Raw genomic sequence first — 19311 nt, forward strand, 5'->3', positions numbered from 1 at the left:
AACTCCTCATCCAAAACAAACAAGACAGGATACGAGGTAGAAAAATTCCGATTGCAATTTAATACTTTTTAGGAAAGAGGCCGAGAGGAAAGGGGGGTGTGTGTGTCAGGCACTTATCCCCTCTCTGTGATGGGAGCTCTGATGAACAGTCAGCCGAGCCCCGACGCCCCCTGATCTTCCACCTCCAAGCCCCGCACGGACGGACAGCTCCCTGATTGCCGGCGGCTCAGGCGGGATGCTGCTTCGCACGATCCCATCCTCTGCCGGGCCCTTCCTCTCCTCGCTTTCTAACACTCTTTCCGCTGGCATGAATTCCCCTTTGCCATTTTTCTCCCCCTCTTCCCTCTTTTCTGTCGCCCGGTTTCTCTGCAGTCCTCCCTTCGCTTTCTACCCTTCGTTGCACTGCCTGAGTCCCCCTCTCGCCCAGCCCCCAGTCTTCTGCCCAGCGCCGGCGCTTCCCCGTCTCTACAGCCGGGCGGGGGTTCCAGTCCCTACTCCTCCTCATGGTCGTGGGGGTCCACCACCTTTCTTCTCAAGTTCGGGAGCATGCCCTTCCGCCCTGCCTGCTTCCTTCGCACGTCCCGGGCTTCGGACCCTGACTAATGGCCGGTCCCTGCTGTGTGTGGGGTGTTGTGTTTTTTTCTTGTCTCTCCCCAGCAGGGCACGGGGGTGTGAACCAGCTCGGGGGGGTGTTTGTGAACGGCCGGCCCCTACCCGACGTGGTGAGGCAGCGCATCGTGGAGCTGGCCCACCAGGGTGTGCGGCCCTGTGACATCTCCCGGCAGCTGCGGGTCAGCCACGGCTGTGTCAGCAAAATCCTGGGCAGGTGAGGGCTTCGCAGCTGTCCCGGGAGACGCCCTGCCTACTTCCCCAGCCAGTCCTGGGTCTCCAGCCCCAGGACTTGGCTAAAAATCCAGTGCCAAGTGGGAGAAGGAGGTCCTGAAAGGGGTCTGCAGAGGTGCTGCTTTTGGAAAGAGTGTTCAGATGGTGGCCAAAGACCCAGGAGTGAGGGTGGAGCAGGGTCACCCAGTGCCTGTCCTGCTTCTGGTCCCTGGTGAGAAGGCATCCCACTTTTGGCTTCGGAAAGGGAGGAATGACTTTTCTAATGGCGTTAAGGCAGTTAATGGGGTGGAGGGGGCAGTAGAGGAATGGGGTGGGGTGAAAATGGGTCCCCAAGAGGAGAAGCAGCAGCATTTGGGACGCAGGCGTGTCCTGGTTCCCATAGATGCTCTGTGCCCAGTAGGAAAGGGCTAGAGGTGGTGCCTCAGCCCTGGCCTCCCTGAGACGTTGCAGCGCTGCTCCCAAATGAAAGGCTGAGCTTTCACTCCCACGGGTGCCTATTCGGGCTGGTGTGCACCCAGCCCCTGGTGTAGCCATCTCCCCGAAGGGATGGTACACCTTTTTATCCTCCTCCATGGCACTCCTCATCCTAGCCAAACACCCTCGGGAAGTCAGCTCAGCCACACTGGGCCTTTTCCCTCCACACTGCTGCCTTGGCGGGCGGGAGAGTGGCTCAGCAGCTCTGGAATCTGCAGCCCCCCTGCCCCGCCACCATCCGCTTCTGGCTGACCCCGCCGGCTTTCCCGGCGCAGGTACTACGAGACGGGCAGCATCAAGCCGGGTGTCATCGGTGGCTCCAAGCCCAAAGTGGCAACGCCCAAAGTGGTTGACAAGATTGCTGAATACAAGCGACAGAACCCAACTATGTTCGCCTGGGAGATCCGAGACCGGCTCCTGGCTGAGGGCATCTGTGACAATGACACAGTGCCCAGCGTCTCTTCCATCAACAGGTGAGCAAGCCACTCGGGTCTTCAGGGCTGGACTCCAGCTCCTGGCTCCTGCCTGCAGGGGTGTTCCACACCCAGTCTTTGCTCTTTGTCCAGCCTCTGCCCTTTCTCCCTGCTCCCAGCCAAAATCCTTCGGTCAGGGAAAGAGGACCTGTGAAGAGAGAGATAGACAGACAGACAGGGCTGTCTCCCATTCAGGGCTGGGTATTCCCTGCCAGGCTTCTCCCGCCGGCGTCCTGGAAATGAATCCAAGTGTTTGTGGTAATTAAGACTCCAAGATTACGAGCATCCAGCCTTGGGATCTAGAGACAATCACAGCCTGCAGCCGGAGCCTTTAAAATGACCAGCGTCTATTCATCCCCTCCAAACAGACTTCCCTTTCTAAAGGCTGCTCCTTCCCCAGGGGCAGCCACCTGTCCTGGCTCCCCCACCCTCCCTGCCAGCCCCCACAAAGCTCACCTCCCAGGAGCCTGGTCTTGCCAGCCAGCTCCACACAAATTTCTGGCCTGTAAGCTCTGGGATCTGGGCTTGCAGAACAAATGCCGACCACCAGCCAGCAACTGGCAGGGAGTAGAGGAGCTGGACAAGGAAGGGGTGCCAAGCAGGGAGGGAAAACTCCAGACTCTGAGAAAGAAACTCAGGTGATACCCTCGATCACCTAAGGTGCCTGTCTCCAGGCTGAAGTCTTTGCACTGTTGACAGGCGCACACATGTGGGGAAAACACAGGTCTGAGTCAGCTTGACATACAGGATGTTTAGATCTCCTGGTCTCCAGACCACTCCAGTGTGCTCTCTGGGAGAACACATATGCACACTGCACACGCATCCACCCTAGCCAGTGTGCCAGTATGCCTATCTGTGGTAGCTGTAGAACGTACAAGCAGCAGTGGGCTCAGGAACCCAGGCTGGCTTCAAGATCACAGAACTGTACGAACTGACAGTTATTCACAGAGTTCCTGCACAAGTCACACTCCAGTCAGAAGCAAGTCCCACACAGGCTTGCCCCCCCAATTTAAGATACCCCAAAATGAAAAGAGAGCTAAGCATTTCATACCTTTGTTATTCTTTGCATTCTTCATAAGCTCATTATCAGGACAGCTAATAATTCAGATGGTGCCTTATTCTGAAACTGGCAACACGTATCAAGGATTTTTTAAATATTTTGCAAATGATATGGAATTATCCCAAATCATCCTGAAAACAGCAGGTAAAATTAGCTGGTAGAATGTACCTTGGCTAAAGAAGATTCCCTGTGCCACACTCGTGCTGTAATGTATTGCGAGGCGACCCCAGAAATTATCCCAGTGTGTGCCATCTGTATTAAAATGGTTATTCAGTTATGAACAGGGTAACATAATACTGATCAGCTAATTATACACCCTCCGAAAACCCTCCAGCTCCCTGGGCCTAGCTCAGCCAGGTATTGAAAGCATAGTGATTTGACATTCAGATACCTTCCAAAGGAGCTGGAGAGAGATGCTGGGTGGTTTGGGAGAGAAATAAGTCCTTTGCTTTAAAAGCCAGGGGAGGACACTGGAGCAGCTTTGGGCTGAGTGGTACTTCGGGAGGGGAAGGGGACAAAGCATTGTTTTATGAGCCATGTAGAGACTCAGCCTCTTGCCTGACTGCTGGTTCTGGGAGTAAGTTGGAACTGAGATCTCAAGAGAAGAACAGCCAAGGGCCAAGAGTGGCCCTGCTGAGCGCAGCGTCACTGGGACTGGGTGGTGGTCTTCTGCAGAACACTTAGGAGAAATGCTTGTTGTCAGTAACAGAATTTGCAAGACCTTTGGAGAAATCCGAGTCTTGTAGGGTTTAGAAAATCTGTTTCTCTTGAATGAAGTAGAGGAGTGGTGTGACAAGTCAGGTGTGGCAACCCTGTCAACACCCCCTGTCCCTTCTCCCGACAACACGCACCCCTCATTAGCTGAGATGATTTGGGAAACTGGCTTACGCTCAAGTTTGGAACTGCCATGGAGAGAAAGGGCCAGGTGACCCCAGGATCGAGCTCCAGAGGTCTTGAGGTGCACCCACCAGAATTAGGACCAAGTAGACCACAAGAGAACCACAAGTGAGATGAGGGTGGGGAAAGAGTAGCCTCAGCTTGTCAGCTATGATAGCTGCAGAACCTGCCCAGCATGGAGCCCTGTCACCTGAGGGGCACACAGGCTTCCTTTGGGTGTGGAGAAATAGCTATCTGTGGGCAGGTGTTGCTGGAGATGGAGAGGGAGTAGGAGGAGAAGAATGGGGAAGCCACCAACCACACGTTGGGTCCACAGTTAGGCTTCATGGCTGGCTTTGCCTACAAGGAGCAGGCAAAGTAGTCTCAATTTCACTTTTGGCCAGAATCCTCTCATGGTTCATATTTTGGAAAGAATTCTGGGGGCTTCCCAGTGTGCTGCTGAGTTGGGGCTAGAGAAATCTACCTGGGGTAGGTGGTTTGCTCTGAAGAGGTAAGGTTTATCTGAGGTCTGTTTTTTCACCCTAAATTCTGATATAAACAGGATGTTTCTGCTAGTGCTGTTTGTATCAGGAACTTTGCCTTTTCTCAGTTTTGGGAATTCTCACTCACTGTAGGAAGAGCCTGGAGATTTTCCTGTGTGCAGAAAGTGTGGTGCATCGGGGAACGGGTGGTTCTTGAGGTTAGAGCTTTGTTGGTGGTGACCTGCCCACTTGTGTTGGGTGTTTCATAACAGTTATGAGTAAGGTTGTGCATGAGCTGGTGGCTGGCAAGAAAAGAAGTCCACACATGCTCACCCACCTGAGCCAAAGGTTTTTCATCTTCTCCTCCCCAAAACAGATGCTGTCGCCGCACTTGAAATATGCTGTTATGGTTATAAACTAAATTGCTTTTTCATTCTTTAAAAATGGTTTTGGCATTCTCTGATCCTGTTGTGATAAAGGCATGGCCATCCAGCCTGTATTCTCCACTGGCAAATTCTCAGAAATGCCTCTCTGAACCAGAGGACTCGGTCAGGAAGGCCTCCCCACTCCCACAGACCACTGTCAAAAATCCCAAGGCTTGACTGGGCTGCTTAGCATGTGGAATTTATCTGAATCTTTCTAAATATTGGGTTGCCGATGACTGAGCGTGGAGTTGCCAGCTCTTTGGTTTGTGCACCGCTGCTTAGAGGGCAGGTGTTTATAAACAGGGGATTTTAGATCGAATCCTGGTATGGGAAATGGCCTGGAGCGGGGAGAGGTGGAGAGAGACCCATGCTACTGAAAAAGGAAAAGGTCACCTCGTTACATCGCTGAGCAATTGTCTAAGCAGGGGGGATTTTCCCGATTATATGCCAGAGTCTTCTGGTCTGGCTGTTACTCTAGGCAGGGAATACAGCTCCTTTGAAAGAACAGGCATAAACCCCAAATAAAGTCTAGGGTTACTGATGATCCCCCGAAGGTGCTCTTTTGGGAAGAGCTGGCAATAAGGGTGTCACCTAACTGTTTTAGCTTACCTAACACTCTTTGGAGTCAGGGCACTCTCTGCCCCTAGATCTTTGGAGCGAACCCTGCCGGAATCAACTTCTGACGATCTCCCATACCCATACTCCCTCGTAGCATGTTTGGCTCTAGGTGAGCATGTTCATTCTTTTAGCAGTGGCAACCCAGGGCTGTGTTAAGGAATTCCATCCTGTGTCATTTGGGTGTCCCTTTTTCTGTCATGCTCAGGTCCTTGAGTCATTGTTCCCCTTGGATCAGGCAGTGGGGTGACAATGGTCTACCAGCTGTTCCTTCAAAGGCTTTCCAAATAAGCTGGGTGCCACTCATCCTGGCCCAGGGAATGTTGAAGATACGTTCAGGGCTAGGGTCTGTTTCTCCCGCTCTGAAACTCGGGTTCCAGAATGTTGCCTATTTGACTCGTGGACCTGGCTGGGCATGAAGCTGGGCCAGAGGGGTGGTACCGCCTGCCACATCACCATACCTTTGCAGCTGTTTGGTGGTCAGGGCTGTTGGTCTCACGGCAAAGAGCCAGGACAAGTTGGAGAGTTAAGAAAAAGACTTCTACGCACAGAGGAGTAGGAGAAACAGGACAGAGAACTTGCCTTCTGTCGCCCTGAGCCTAGCAGATTGGTCCCGTAAATAGCAGACCAACGCACCAGTTTCTGTCGGAGAAGCCTTGCTCACCTGTCCTTTCCCAGAGACAGTCTCCTACGATGAGGTTGCCCATCATTAGAATGTTTGAAATAGGCGTGATGGTTGAAATCCGCATTCCTTGAAATGAACTGGAGTTGTCCTCCCGAAAAGCCTATTTTTGTTTTGTAGTTGTTTTAGCCTGGGCTTCCTGGCCCACAGTCTTGTTGGTCTGACTGTCTCCCTGTTGGCTGGTTCTTTGAGTGTTGGGGCCACTAGAAGGGTTTCAGGTGAGAGCAATGGCTGGTCGCCCTGTCTTCCCACCTCAGCTGGCAACTCTCAAGCAAAGGCAGACAGGAGGTGCTGGGGCTAACGACAGCTCCAGGTGCATTTCAGAAGGTGATGCAAAGAAGAAAAGAGAGGGAAAACCCGAAATAAATAAATAAATAGCATCCCAACTGTTCTGAGAACTCAATAAAACAATCACATCAGATATGAAGAGGCATAAATCTTGAGTCTGCCCAGGTAACCTACTCAATTGCTTTTATTATCGCTTAGGCTGCCTCCATTTATTACCGTTCATGGCCTGGGCAAAGGAGACTGCGTGGAGGGTGGTCTCCAGTGCAATCCTACACCCCGGAGAGGCAACAATCAGCCCATACAGCCAGGGATTTCGATGGGAGCCCGGGAAGGGCCCATCTGTCTGCATGAAAACCAATCAATAACTCTGTAACCAGAGCCCTTGTCACAGGGAAATGGACAGCACAACAGTTCAATAGAGGGGCCACAGGGGAATTAGCCAAGTAGAGATGGGGCCAAGCAGGAGCAGCCCCTAGAGAAGGGAAACAGGGGTGCCTGGAGTAGGGGAGATTAGGGAGGGGAGAGCAGTAGCTTCGTATGCATGTTGGTATTAGATGGGGATTATTGTGCAAAATAGACCCAGGGAATGAGCGGCAGTGTTGGGTGTTGAGGTGGTAGGGAACATGAGTTTTGGATGGCATTTGGAAAATGGGCTTGTCTGGCACATGGGATAGCGTGACTATGCATGATGGTATGTGCTTGCAGACTAGAATGTCACAGCTTGTAGAGAAAGAGAAACAATAGTAGTAACTGGTGTGGAAGATTAATGACACTCCCCACCACCTAAAAAACCCCTCTTAAAAGAGGGTCCCTATGAGCCCACATGGGTTGGGGGTCCTGCTTCCCAGTCTTCTAAGCAGGACTGATGAAGGAGCCCCGCTGTCCGCTCCCAGCTTCTTAGGTCTCTGACGATGGCTACTCTGCAGGTTGTCACTTAATACTCAGGTCTGTCTTCAACCCCTCCTTGTGTCTACCTGGAATTGGAGTTTTTATGTTAAGAAGAAAATGATGGTGTAAAAGTGGCATGTGTTCCATAGAAATCATACTCCAAGTACCCATACAACCATTCTGTTTTTCACTTTCAGTCCAGTATCCAATAAATTGCATGAGATATCCAACACTTTGGTATAAAATAGTCTTTGTATTAGATGACTTCGCCCAACTGTAAGTGTTCTGAGTGTGTTTAAGGTAGGCTAGGCTGACCTATGACTTGCTGTAGATTAGACGTATTCAGTGCATTTCCAACTTATTTTCAACTTAGGGAGCCATTACCTTATCGTAAGTTAAGGAGCATCTGTACACTGAAAAGAATTTCTTTTTCACTTCCTGTTCTTTAAAAGAATGCAGTATAGAGGGTGCTCATCTGACCTGCCAAGTCTCTGCATCCCTGCTGTTTCTTCCCACACATCCCCCACCTCTCCAGAAGCCAGGTGTCCAGGGCTCGGATTCTTGCAGGGGAAACAGCTTCAGGTGCAGCTCCCCAGCCATGCAGGTGAGCCTAGAGAAGGGGAAAGGGCTCCTGAAACTGAGAGTGGGCAAGAGAGTCTCACAACCGATGCCCAACTAGCAAGTGAAACATTAGACAGATGAGAAATTAAATCACGTTTGGTTTTTCTATCTACCACTGCACTACTGGGTTGAGGTGGTTTTCTCCTGTTGAACAGGCTATTTGTTTTGGGGCTAGGAAGGCATGGCTTGAATGTACTCATGAGGGTTCGCAGGTGTAGAAGTTGCTATCTTCTGTGTGTGTGGTTTTGTGTGCGTAGGAGGGTGCCTGCCTATGTCTGCTTTTAGGTGAAAGGGCTCTGAGGCCAAGAGGAGAGAAGGGAGGAAGGCCACAGGACATGACCTGAAGTCACAGACAAGGCTGGACACCCTGTACTTGGGCCATCAGATCAATCGGCGAGCAGGCATTGAGCCACTGGGCGAGGTGGCAGTGATAAGAAGGCTAGGCTGAAGATTCCTCATTTCATAATCTTGGCAAAAGGGGCCACATTTTCCTTCAGTTATTTGCACCATAACGTTCTGTAGTCCAGTTAACCCCTGATAAGAGGGGCTTTGCTACAGTGATGCCACCTTTGTGATGAAGAGCTGTGCGACCAGCTGTCCCTCCTCACTTTGCCACTTGGGTCCTAGCCCCACTAGCAGGATTAGTTAGGGACCAACTTCATAAGCGGCCAAGAAGTTGCTTTTCTCTGCACAATCCTTCCTCCAGAGCTGTGGCCCGCAGTAGGAGGCATGGCGGCGGCACGGGGACATGATGGTGGGCCAGCCTGCAGGTCTTTCCTCAGTAATCCAGGTGTGAGGGGCATAGGGAAGAGGCTCACTGTTTGTGAGAAATGCGGAGCTGGCCTCTGGAGAAGACTTGGGGTGTAGCTGAGGCGTGATGGCAGAGGTAGCCGCCTCGCGGACTCCTGACGAGGGTTGGGCACAGAGGAGCTACTGAGGGTATGAGAAGCTAAAGAAGAATGGTCTGGCCCTGCAGGAGAGGGAGCGGGCCTCTTGTAGGCTGGGAACTCTCAGGTAAGAGAGGAAGCTTTTGTGTTTTCTAAGAGAGAAGAAAAGAGGGAGAAAGAAAGAGAGCAGGGCACAGGGAGCGAGTCAGGTGCCATTCTATTTTAGAAAGGTGGGGGTTTATGGCAGGGGTGTTGGGGGAAGGAGAGCAGCACCCGGAAGTCCAGACTTTTCTTGGTTTGCCAAGAAAAGTGATGGAGGCATGCTGTGGCTCCAGGAGTCATGAGTCTCCCAGGCACAAATGACTCCTGGGCCCCAGGAGGGAGAGGCTCCAGAAGATGAGGTGAAAAGTGGCGAGAACTGGGCAAACAGCTGGTGCACATGCATAGGCCGGGCCTACAGGCAGCGATGCAGGAAGGCTGGATTTTTACAAACTCTGTATTGGCCAGAGCTTTGGTCTGATTCTGTCCATGGGCCAGCATTCAGCAGCCCCTGGTTGACCTAACTGCATGGACTTACCTCTCTGCCTTAGACTAGGGAAGTAACATCTGTGCAAGTAGAAGGGGATGGGGCATTTCCTGGGTCTCTTAGTCCAGAAGCTCCTGGGGAAGGGAGTGGAGGAGAGATGATGACTCCCTATAGCGGGGGCGTTGGTGGGGGAGAGGTGGGGTGTGGGCAGGGAGGGGCAGAAAGTGAGGATGATGGCTGGGAGAGTGAGGCAGGAGGCAATGAAGCTGAGAGGTGGGAGGATGGGCGCTGCCCTGACCTGGACCGGGTTGCTGGGGATTGAAGCGCATGGCTGAGGGCAGGATGCGGCACTGCAGAGCCTACAAGGGGAGTTAGATCTGCTCCTCCTAGCTGGAGCCCTCGGTGGCCTGGCAAGGTCTTGGGGGTGGTGGGAGAAAGCTGGAGCCCCAGGCAGCTGGTAGTCCAGGCTTATGGGCCCTGAGGAGAGGCCCAGAGGCGGTGAAGAAGGGGGAAGAGGAAGGTGAGCAGGTTTCTGAGAATGGTGTGGAGCAAAGGAAGTGGCATGGGAGGGGAAGCGGCCTGGCTGGAGCTGTGCAGCCCTTTCTGGGAGGAGCCTCGTGAGTGTCTGCGTGGCCCGGTTACAAGGCAGGTGGGCGGTGCAGTGACTCCAGCCTGGTCCCCGGCAGGCTGGAGAGGGAGAGTGGGAGAGCAGCCACAAGGGAGGATGGGAGGCCCCTGCCTCCTGGGGGTTCCAGATTCGAGAGCTGTCTCCACACACAGAGCCTTTGTCCTCGCTGCTCTGGACTTCCTCCTCTGCCTGCCCTCAGTCCTGCCTGAACCACAGCGATTTCTCTCTGCTGCCACCTGGGAACAGAGCAAGCCAGGGGACAGGAGCGGTGGTGGCTCCTGGCAGGGCTGAGGCAGGGCAGCAGGCTTGGAGGGGAACCGTGTTCACCTTGCAGGCACAGTAGAGTCAAGAAATCAGCGAGGAAGGATTGGCGAGGACTGGGCGAGAGGGGAGCAGGCAGAACGGGAGGACAAAAGCGTGAGCTGAGCGTGAGCGTGCCCTGAACGTGAGCCAAGCACCCCCAAGGGAGCACTGACGGCTGCTCTCCCTGGTCCTGGTGCTCCCTCTTGGCCCTGGGATCTTTGCCGGGCCCACCTGCCCAGCCTATACCTGGCAGGCAGGTGCTAGAAGCTGAAGGAGATGAGAAGTCTGCAGGCAGCTTCTGGCTTGCCGGACCCTCATTCTGCCTCTTATCCCGGAAGCTTTCATCTTACTTTTGGAGGGCAAGCAGTGGTGCCCGCCTTAGAGCGTTGTCCCAAGAGAAGTTGGTGAGGATGTGTTGGGAGCCTCTGTGCATGGCTCTGCTTTGGAAAGAGTACGTGTGCTGGTGGTATCTAGCTAAGCCTGGCTTCCATGCCCTGGGAAGCTGTCTAATGGCGCTGGCTCCCAGGGAGCTCTCAAAAGGAGTCAGTTGTGTCAAACTGGGAGTTGGTGGCTTGCTACTCAGAAGGCTTCTGGGTAAAGGGATTGTTTGGCCCCAGAATGAAAGTCCCTGCTGTCACTTGGATGGCCTGCCTGTTTGGGATGTTGGTGAATGTTTGCTGGAACATTCAGAGCACATGGTTGAATGACAGTAGACATCCTGATGGGTCCATGAGGCGGGTCCCGACACATCTGGTCTGCGCACATGCGCATGTTTGGGGATGTGAACACTTATGAGCAGTGTGCATTTGCTCTGCGGGATGAGTGAGTCAAGCTGCGTGTGATGGTCAGGCTGGAAGGAGTATGTAGTGTTGCTCCAGGAGAACTGGAAGCGGTTGTTTCATGCGTGTCTGCTGCCATCCTCAAAGGGAGCGTGTGTTCAGGTAGAGACAAAGGTTCAAGATAGTGGCCTCCTTTCATCATTTGCAGAGTGGATATCTCTCTCCCTTCCCCCAGTTCCTTACTCTCTCCTTGCTCTTTCTCCTTCTCCTGCTTGTTCCTCAGGTTGGGTGGTTGGGGTTAGGGGGCCAATCTCAGTAAACTATAACTGAAGAGTGAGGAGAATCTGATAAGGAAGGCCATCTTTCCTCTAGGGACCAGTGGGGGTTTCATGTTCCCCACTCTACCGTGCTTCTGCAAGGAGGTGACACTAGGGCGGGCAGCCTTCCGACTGTGACTGTCTAGAGTCTAGGAGAGCCAGAGAGAAGGGGTTGGAAATTGGGTTCCTTACCCCAGTTGCAATGGTCCTGGGAAACCCTAGCAGACTCCAGATGAGAGCAAGGGGAGGGTAGAAGAGAAGAGAGACGGCGGAAGACAGGAAGAGGGAAGTGGGAGCCAGATGTGATCGACACAGACAGGCCCCACTAAGACCTAATTTTAGGCCACAGAAATGGACTCTATGTGGTGGGAGGGGTGTTTTTTTTTTTTAAATTAGGGAAGGGGCTGTGATGCCGTGTAGCCCATGTTTGGGGCTGAGCACTTAGCTCCTGCAGGGGGTACAGCCCTGGTTAGGGTTCAGCTCCTTCTAGAAACAATGCTCACCTGCACTCTCGCCCTTCTGCCCTCCCCAGCACGTATGCTTTTCTTCCTCCCCCACCCTTGTTTCCCCTGAACTTGGCTCTGAGGATCAGGTAACTCCTGGCCCCAGGGAGATAGCCAGGAAGGCCATGCAGACTCCCTTAGGAGAGGACCTCCCAGGATGGGTACAAAAAAAGTTGAGGGAAATTCATTTCATGGCCAGTGGCTGCTTAGAAAAGGCGATTCCAGCATCTGAACGTGATAAATGTTAACTGAGCATTAATCGCATTAAAGAGGGCCCTATAAACTTTTCATTTCTAATTAAATTCGTCCAGTGATGCTGCCCAAGCGAGTACTCTGGGCCTTTGTTTATGTGGAAAATTAAAATGCAAATACAATGGGATTTATTTCCAGGAGTGGAGTGATGGCCTGGCCCCTCTGGCTACTGGTCTCCAGGCCTGTTAGGCCAGGTGACTGCTTCTTTGGAGATGCTGTCCCCTTTGTGACAGATTCTTGTGTGAAGGGAGAGGCCAAAGTTCAAGGTCAAATACCGTTAGTCAATGGGGAGAAGACGTAGAGAGAATTGGAGAGAAGGAGAAAAAAAACAATAGATAACCAGGAATATCGGGAGACATCGTCCTGGTTTCCCACCCTCCTTCTCCACCAACTCACCTCTAGGAGAATAGACCCCCCGAAACCTTACCTGTGAATATCACCAAAAGCCTCCTCTGCAGCTGTGAGATGAAGGGGTGTATGGGAGAGAGAATTTGGAGGAAGCAGTCCTGCTGGGCTCGGCATGGTGGCTCACACCTGTAACCCCAGCACTTTGGGTGGCTGAGTCAGGAGGATCCCTTGAACCCAGGAGTTTGAGACCAGACTGGGCAACATAGTGAGGCCCACCTCCATTAAAAAAAAAAACAAAAAACAACAAAAAAAAAACTCAGTGGCCATCAGGAAGGGTCCAGGGCCTGGATTTATCTCCAGCAGTTTGAGGGTCAGCTGCTGTCCACATTGGGGTTTCACTGTGCTCTTCCTGCCAGTGCCAAGTGGCATTGACATGGGGCAGTGAAGCATAGAGGCATAAACCGAGGAGGACATTGTGCAGGCATGCCTGCATGCACGCAGCCTCCTTGCACATAAGGAGAGCCGGTTTCTCGTAAGGGTAAACAAATGTCCCTTGCAAGGAGTCCTTTAGCGCCATGATCTCTTTGATGAAAGTGTTAACCCTAAACGCTACTGAATGGAACAATCTAAAGTTACTTTTTTTTTTTTTTTTTTGAGATGAAGTCTCACTCTGTAGCCCAGGCTGGAGTGCAGTGGCGTGATCTCGGCTCACCGCAACCTCCACTTCCTGGGTTCAAGCGATTCTCATGCCTCAGCCTCCTGAGTAGCTGGGATTACAGGTGCACGCCACTCCACTGGCTAAGTTTTTGTATTTTTAGTAGAGATGGGTTTTCACTGTGTTGGCCAGGCTGGTCTTGCACTCTGGACCTCAGGTAATCCACTTGCCTCAGTCTCCCAAAGTGCTAGGACTACAGGCATGAGCCACTGCGCCCCACTAAAGTTCCCATTTACTAAAACATAAATTAAGTCGAGGGGAGAGAAAACCCTGCATAAGAAAAATTAGTTGGGTACATCAGTTCAAGACACTGAAAGATAGCTATGTGCTCTCTGGATACGGAAGTTGTAAACAGCATTAAAAAGCCAAACAGGAAAGGAAATGGAGTAGGTGAAATGATAAAAGACAGAGCACTAAATCACAAGTGGGGTACATGTACAAAGTCACAAACCAGCTTTATGTCAGGCTTTGCAGAATTCGCAGCTTGGACTGACAATATGTAGAGATGCTAAATGCACAGGCAGGCAGCCTTCCATAGTCTCAGTATGGAGAGGGTGGATGGGTCACTTGGTGGGCAAACTGCTGTCTGTGCTGGACTCTGGGATTGATCCATCAGCTCCTGCATGCAGGGATCAGATAGGGGACAGTTTGGTAAGCAGTTGAGGATACAGCTGTATGAGATTTTTAAAGGTCTTTAAACACGCGAGTCTCTTGTGAGCTGGATCCACCTTCTAATGGATCTCTAAAGTAGCAACCCAGTCCCAGAACACTGCCTGCTCGACTGGTTTTGTCCAAAAGCTGCTACCCCTGTCCTCTTTGGTCTGTTTTATTCTGGGCTATTCTTTTCCTTTTTAGTGTTCACTTATGCCTCTTGGAAATGCATGAGCACTTGCTAACAAACAGGTTAATGACGGTGCAACTCCCAAACATCTGGATCAAAACCAAAACTTTAGTCAATCACCTATAAAGGTTTTCGACAGAATGCCAAAGATCTGGCGATTTAGAAATGTCCACGTAATTGATTGAATTTCTCAGTTTTTTTTTATCCTGGCACAGAATCAACACATTGGGAAACACCTGTTTTCAGAGAAGAATATTCCAGGGAACTAAGTAGTGTGGTTAGAAAGCATCTTTGATATGTCTGAGTCTGATTTCTGGCTTGAAAGGAGGCGGGCTATGCTCTAAGTCAGGTGGAGATCTGCTGGTTACAGTAGTTAGTATTGGAACGAGCACAGCTGGTGAGAGGTTTCCTTCCCTGGAAAGTTGGCCAGGAGGGCAGATCACTTTGTCCAAATAAGTTTAGGCTGTCTGGCTGGTTTCTCTAAGGCAGGCGTCCCCAAACTACGGCCCACGGGCCGCATGCGGCCCCCAAGGCCATTTTTCCGGCCCCCTGCCGCACTTCAGGAAGGGGCACCTCTTTCATTGGTGGTCAGTGAGAGGAGCACAGTATGTGGCGGCCCTCTGACGGTCTGAGGGACAGTGAACTGGCCCCCTGTGTAAAAAGTTTGTGGACGCCTGCTCTAAGGGAGTCCCCTTTGCCATTTAAGGGAGACTGTCAGGTTTTTAATATATGTGGCTTTTTCTTCATTTATTTTTTCATCCAGCCATTCAGAAAGTAGGTGCTTTCTTGCTAAGCACCTACTGTGTGCCAGGCAATTCACATAGTTATGTGTCATAGTGCTAAAAAGCAGGCTCTTGGGAGAAACTGCCAGATATTGAAGCTGGCTTCTCTACTCACTGGCTACAGGGTATTGGATCCATCTCGTATACTCTCTGGACCCCAGTTTCTTCACTCAAATAATGTGGGGTATAATCACGTAGGTCTCATAGGTTCTCATGAGGGTTAAACGAGTGAGTCCACATAAACCTGCTTAGAATTGCACCTGGCAGGCATTAGGTGCTCAATAAAAGCTAGTTATTATTACTGCAGTAGTCATCATCAAGTCTGCATTTCTTGTTAAGTGTCTCTGTCAGTGTGTATGCATTCTGCTTTATGTGTGCACAAACACTGAAATCTTTTTAAAGAAAAAAGTTTGAAGAGCCAAAAGGATATGCTATGAACAGAATTGTATATAATGAATGCCAGTGAGAATGCCTTGCCAGCCCAGATGGATTTAGAAGAGGGCCCACTCAGTGCATTTCCAGAAAAAAAAGACGCTCTATGATTCAGTTGTCTGACCATTGAGCAGAATTAGTCAGATAATTGCCCCTTTGTCCACTTTGAGAGCCCAGCCCTTGTGTGTGTGTGTGTGTGTGTGTGTGTGTGTGTGTGTGTGTGTGTGTATTTTGTATAACTGCACACTCCTTCTCTTGGATGAACCTGCTATTGTTTGAGGAATTGAAGGTTGGCATTTTCTGGGCTTCATGGCATTTTCATAGGTTGTGGTGCTTTGCATTTTGTAGGTTTTTTTTAAAGATAAAATGAAATGGTAGTGTGGAAAAATCCTTATTTGGTGTGTTCGAAGGGTTTCACTGATTCTTAAATGTCATCAAGGGAAGAGGAAAGGGAGGTAAACAGGAAGAGGAGGGGAAGAGAGGAGAGAAAATGGAGATAAGACAAAGGATGAAGAAAGAGGAAAGGGGGAAGTGAGCATATATTTAAATTCAAACCAAAGCTGTCTATTCTTGTCTAACATGTCTGGATATTCTAAGGAAGCATGGGAGTTTGACTATCATTGCAGTCATTTCCATTGCTAAGGAGTAAAAGTTTTAAGAAAAAAATTTCCGGCAAAAATTACTTTGGATTTAATCTATTTGATGCAATGGCTCAAAGTAATTGGACAACGGCAAATTCTGTTTCTTCTTTGCCTGACAAGAGCAAAGATGAAAACCAAAGTTTCCCAAACTCATGATGATGTGTTTTCTCATCCTTATGGGAACTTCCATGGAGCAAGACTGAGGTGCGACCCCATTCTTGCCTCAAGTTCTCCCTGTCCCTTTGGCTTGGTTAGGTGACCATGTTCAGTGGGCCGTAAGACCCACAGCCAAATACCTACACAGTTGCTTGTCTGATACCTTTCATACCCCTTGCATCATTTTCAGGTTCCTAGATTTCATTATTCCTGGTTTATAACTGTTAGCTGGTAAAGGTTCTGATTTTCAGATTAGAAAGTATTTTTGATGAGCAAAATTAGGATGACTGAAAACTCAATCATCCTTACATTTTTCTTGTAGCATAAAACAAGTCGGCTTGTGCGGTGGCTCACACCTGTAATCCCAGCACTTTGGGAGGCCGAGGTGGGCAGATCACGAGGTCAGGAGATCGAGACCATCCTGGCTTACACGATGAAACCCTGTCTCTACTAAAAATACAAAAAATTAGCCAGGCATGGTGGCACGCACCTGTAGTCCCAGCTACTCTGGAGGGTGAGGTAGGAGAATCACTTGAACCTGGGAGGCAGAGGTTGCAGTGAGCCGAGATCACACCACTGTACTCCAGCCTGGGGACAGAATGAGACTCTGCTCAAATAAACAACAACAAAAACAAGTCAAGATCTGCCTATTCCTTACTGGATCAGGGCCAGATGCTGCCCTCTGTGTAGGCATGGGCAGTGGTGAGCTCTGTCAACCTCAACCCTGCCACTGCCCACATGGAAGGGAGAGAACTACTCTCTGCCCCTTTGCTACCTGGCTGAAAAGTTTGCACTTATCTGCTTAAAACACACACACGCGCACACACACACACACACGCACACACACACACCTTGATTTGTCTTAGGATTTTTTGTATACTAGCACACACGTGTACGTGTTTATGCACATACGTAGGCCAATCTTATGGCTGCTTTACTCAGAAAACCTTTATATTTATCATCATCATCATCATCATCACAGTGGTTAACAAGTGTTTACTGCAGTAGGAACAGTTATAAGCATGTTACATGCATTAATCGATTTAAGCATCCTAAACAACCCCATACGGCTTTATAGGATTGTTTATAGATGAGGTAACTGGAGTACAGAGAAGTTAAATAACTTGCACAAGGTCACAGGCTAAGTAGCAGAAATAAGATTTGAACCCATGTAGTCCTGGCTCTAAAACCTGGGTGCTTATCCCCTATGCCATACTTCGTATCTCCTTTGGATCAAAGGAAGTGCAGTCATGGCAGTCTCTTGGGGAACTCTGTGTATTTTGCAGTCTCATGCCCAACTATCTATTCTCGGGCCCCTGTACCCTACCACATGCTCACCCCTCTCGTGTCTCTGTACTCTTCCATGGGGTGTGCTCCTCAGTGCAGGCCACTGCTGAGCCCCATCATCTGGGGATATGGGGAAGGAAGAGGATGCTAATGGCCAGAGCCACAGAGTGGGGTAGAATGGGGATTCTAGGAACTAGAGTTGATGTTGCTGTTCCCATTGGGATTGGGAAGTTTACTCCCGGCCGTCCCCCTCTAGCTCCAGCAGGGATCTAGACTCTTAGTAGGCGTAGAGTTGGGTCTAGGGGCTTAACTCTCCAAATCACGCAGACCTGTTCTTGTCTGGTAAAGTCATAACTGTTCAGCGGAGGAGGGGCACTTGCTTCCAAGAAGAATAGAATCATATTTTTGATCATCAAGAAGAGATTTGTCCTGCATCTCTAGAATCTTCCTTCTGAAAAGCAGCAGTGCAAATGACCAGGCTAAGAAAGCTAAAGGATGGGTCCTCTCACCCACAAGCACACCAAGAAGGCAATTAAAGCAATTACCTAATCATACACCACCACCCAGATCCAGCATCATTACTCAACCCACATCACCAAGGAGACATCCATTAACCTAATCTCTGAGACATACATTAGGGAAAAAAGATGCTGATATGATCAATGAACACAATAATTCAAAGCAGAAACACAGACACTGCCACCAAACAATGCTCAAATTCCTCCAACTCAGTGTTACACAAAGTGCAGCCACTTCAGTACAATACCACAAAACACCAAGTAACAAACCTTAAGCCAGCTGCTGGAATTCGTCAACACAATGCAATAATACACGATAATGCACAACACAATTCAAACGCTGCATCCCACGGGGACACCCATACACAAAGGCTGAAATCATGTGGCCGCTTGAGCAATAGTAAACACTGGGCAGGCACACACACAGACAGAGCCAGTAGCGCAGCACCCGATTCTCCTGCACACCCAGCAGTAAACGATCACAGCTGCAGTGCTCCCAAGCACAGTGCAGCCTGCCAGAAAGCAGCAGCACCATGCCGTTTCTCCAGCAGGTGGATGTGTCCAGACCATCACCTCCAATAAGTCCTCTGGGCTCTCATTGCTAGTAAGAGAGTAAACTGTCCCCTGAGCCTGCTTCCGGAGACAGGACGATTCAGTTCTATTCTAGTTGGGGTTTAATAAGACTTCGCTGTTACTGAAAATGACAGAGCTCCAAGGATAAAGGGGAAGGTGGTGGAGGAGGCAGGGAGCTCACCAAGCTGGGTGCAGGAATTCCCCTTCCTCTGCCCAGCCCCACCTTCTGTGGCCATTCCAGAGCCAAAGCCCTCTTGCTGGGTGTTCACGGAGTATCGATTCAGTCTGCAAGCAATTTTAATATTTCTTCAGGGACTTTCCAGCAACAGCACAAGTCATTAATTCACCCTCTCAAATTGCTTATTCAATAGCAGGAACATGGCTCCTGAATAAAGTCCCAGAATTTATGTGACTCACACGAGTCAGGAGGTCAAACAACTGTTATGGAGTGAAGTTAAAAATCCAAATAAAATATTGACACTTTTTTGGGCAGGGGGAGGGGGGAAGCAAAGGTATTTAAAATAGGTTTTTGTTGCAATGCCCCCAGGATAAAGAATGGAAGGAGACTGAAGACAAGTTGGAGTTTATAAAATCAATGGAATTTATTGCACAGCTACTTGGCATTTAATAATTCTCTCATTTCCACACCCCCCTCCCCCACCCCATTCTGGCCGTAGACGGAGAGATACACAGGTATACAAATGCACATTTATGTACATCAATACCCGTGCATGGACCAATATAAAAACACGATTGTGATGTGAAAATCTGAAACACCCTGGGAAGGAAACAATGGTGGTGTAGAGTCTCGCTGTAGCTTACAGATTTGACAGAAATGGGCATAACTTAGCAGATAGTCATGAAGTAGGTTTTGATAAATACATCCACTATTATAAATCTTGGATCAATGCATTGGAGCAGACCTGAATAGAAAGATACACTAATCATAGAAACTGATTCTCAAAACCGAAATTGAGAAACACATCTCTATGTAGTATGGTCATGCCGATGAAAAAAATTTGGAAAATTTGCCCCCCAAACCTACCAGTGTATAAAAATTCACTGAAACCTACAGCCACTTAATCTAAAATTGTGG

At 49.9% G+C, this 19311-nt stretch overlaps 1 protein-coding gene across 6 annotated transcripts in view; it reads left to right on the top strand.

Moving 5' to 3' along the window:
• PAX2 (paired box 2) overlaps nucleotides 1–19311 on the top strand; it is a 94200-nt gene that overhangs the window by 13720 nt on the left and 61169 nt on the right. For 5 of the 6 annotated variants that reach the window (XM_039465013.2, XM_039465011.2, XM_003922294.4 and 2 more), the window contains 2 exons: nucleotides 658–826; nucleotides 1593–1790. In XM_039465013.2, coding sequence (XP_039320947.1) covers nucleotides 658–826; nucleotides 1593–1790 — 367 coding nt within the window. The remainder of the gene's footprint in view (nucleotides 1–657; nucleotides 827–1592; nucleotides 1791–19311) is intronic. The other variant, XM_074382756.1, reaches the window with a different exon arrangement.

Source organism: Saimiri boliviensis, chromosome 12 (genome assembly GCF_048565385.1).
Source record: "Saimiri boliviensis isolate mSaiBol1 chromosome 12, mSaiBol1.pri, whole genome shotgun sequence".
Lineage (NCBI taxonomy): Eukaryota > Metazoa > Chordata > Mammalia > Primates > Cebidae > Saimiri > Saimiri boliviensis.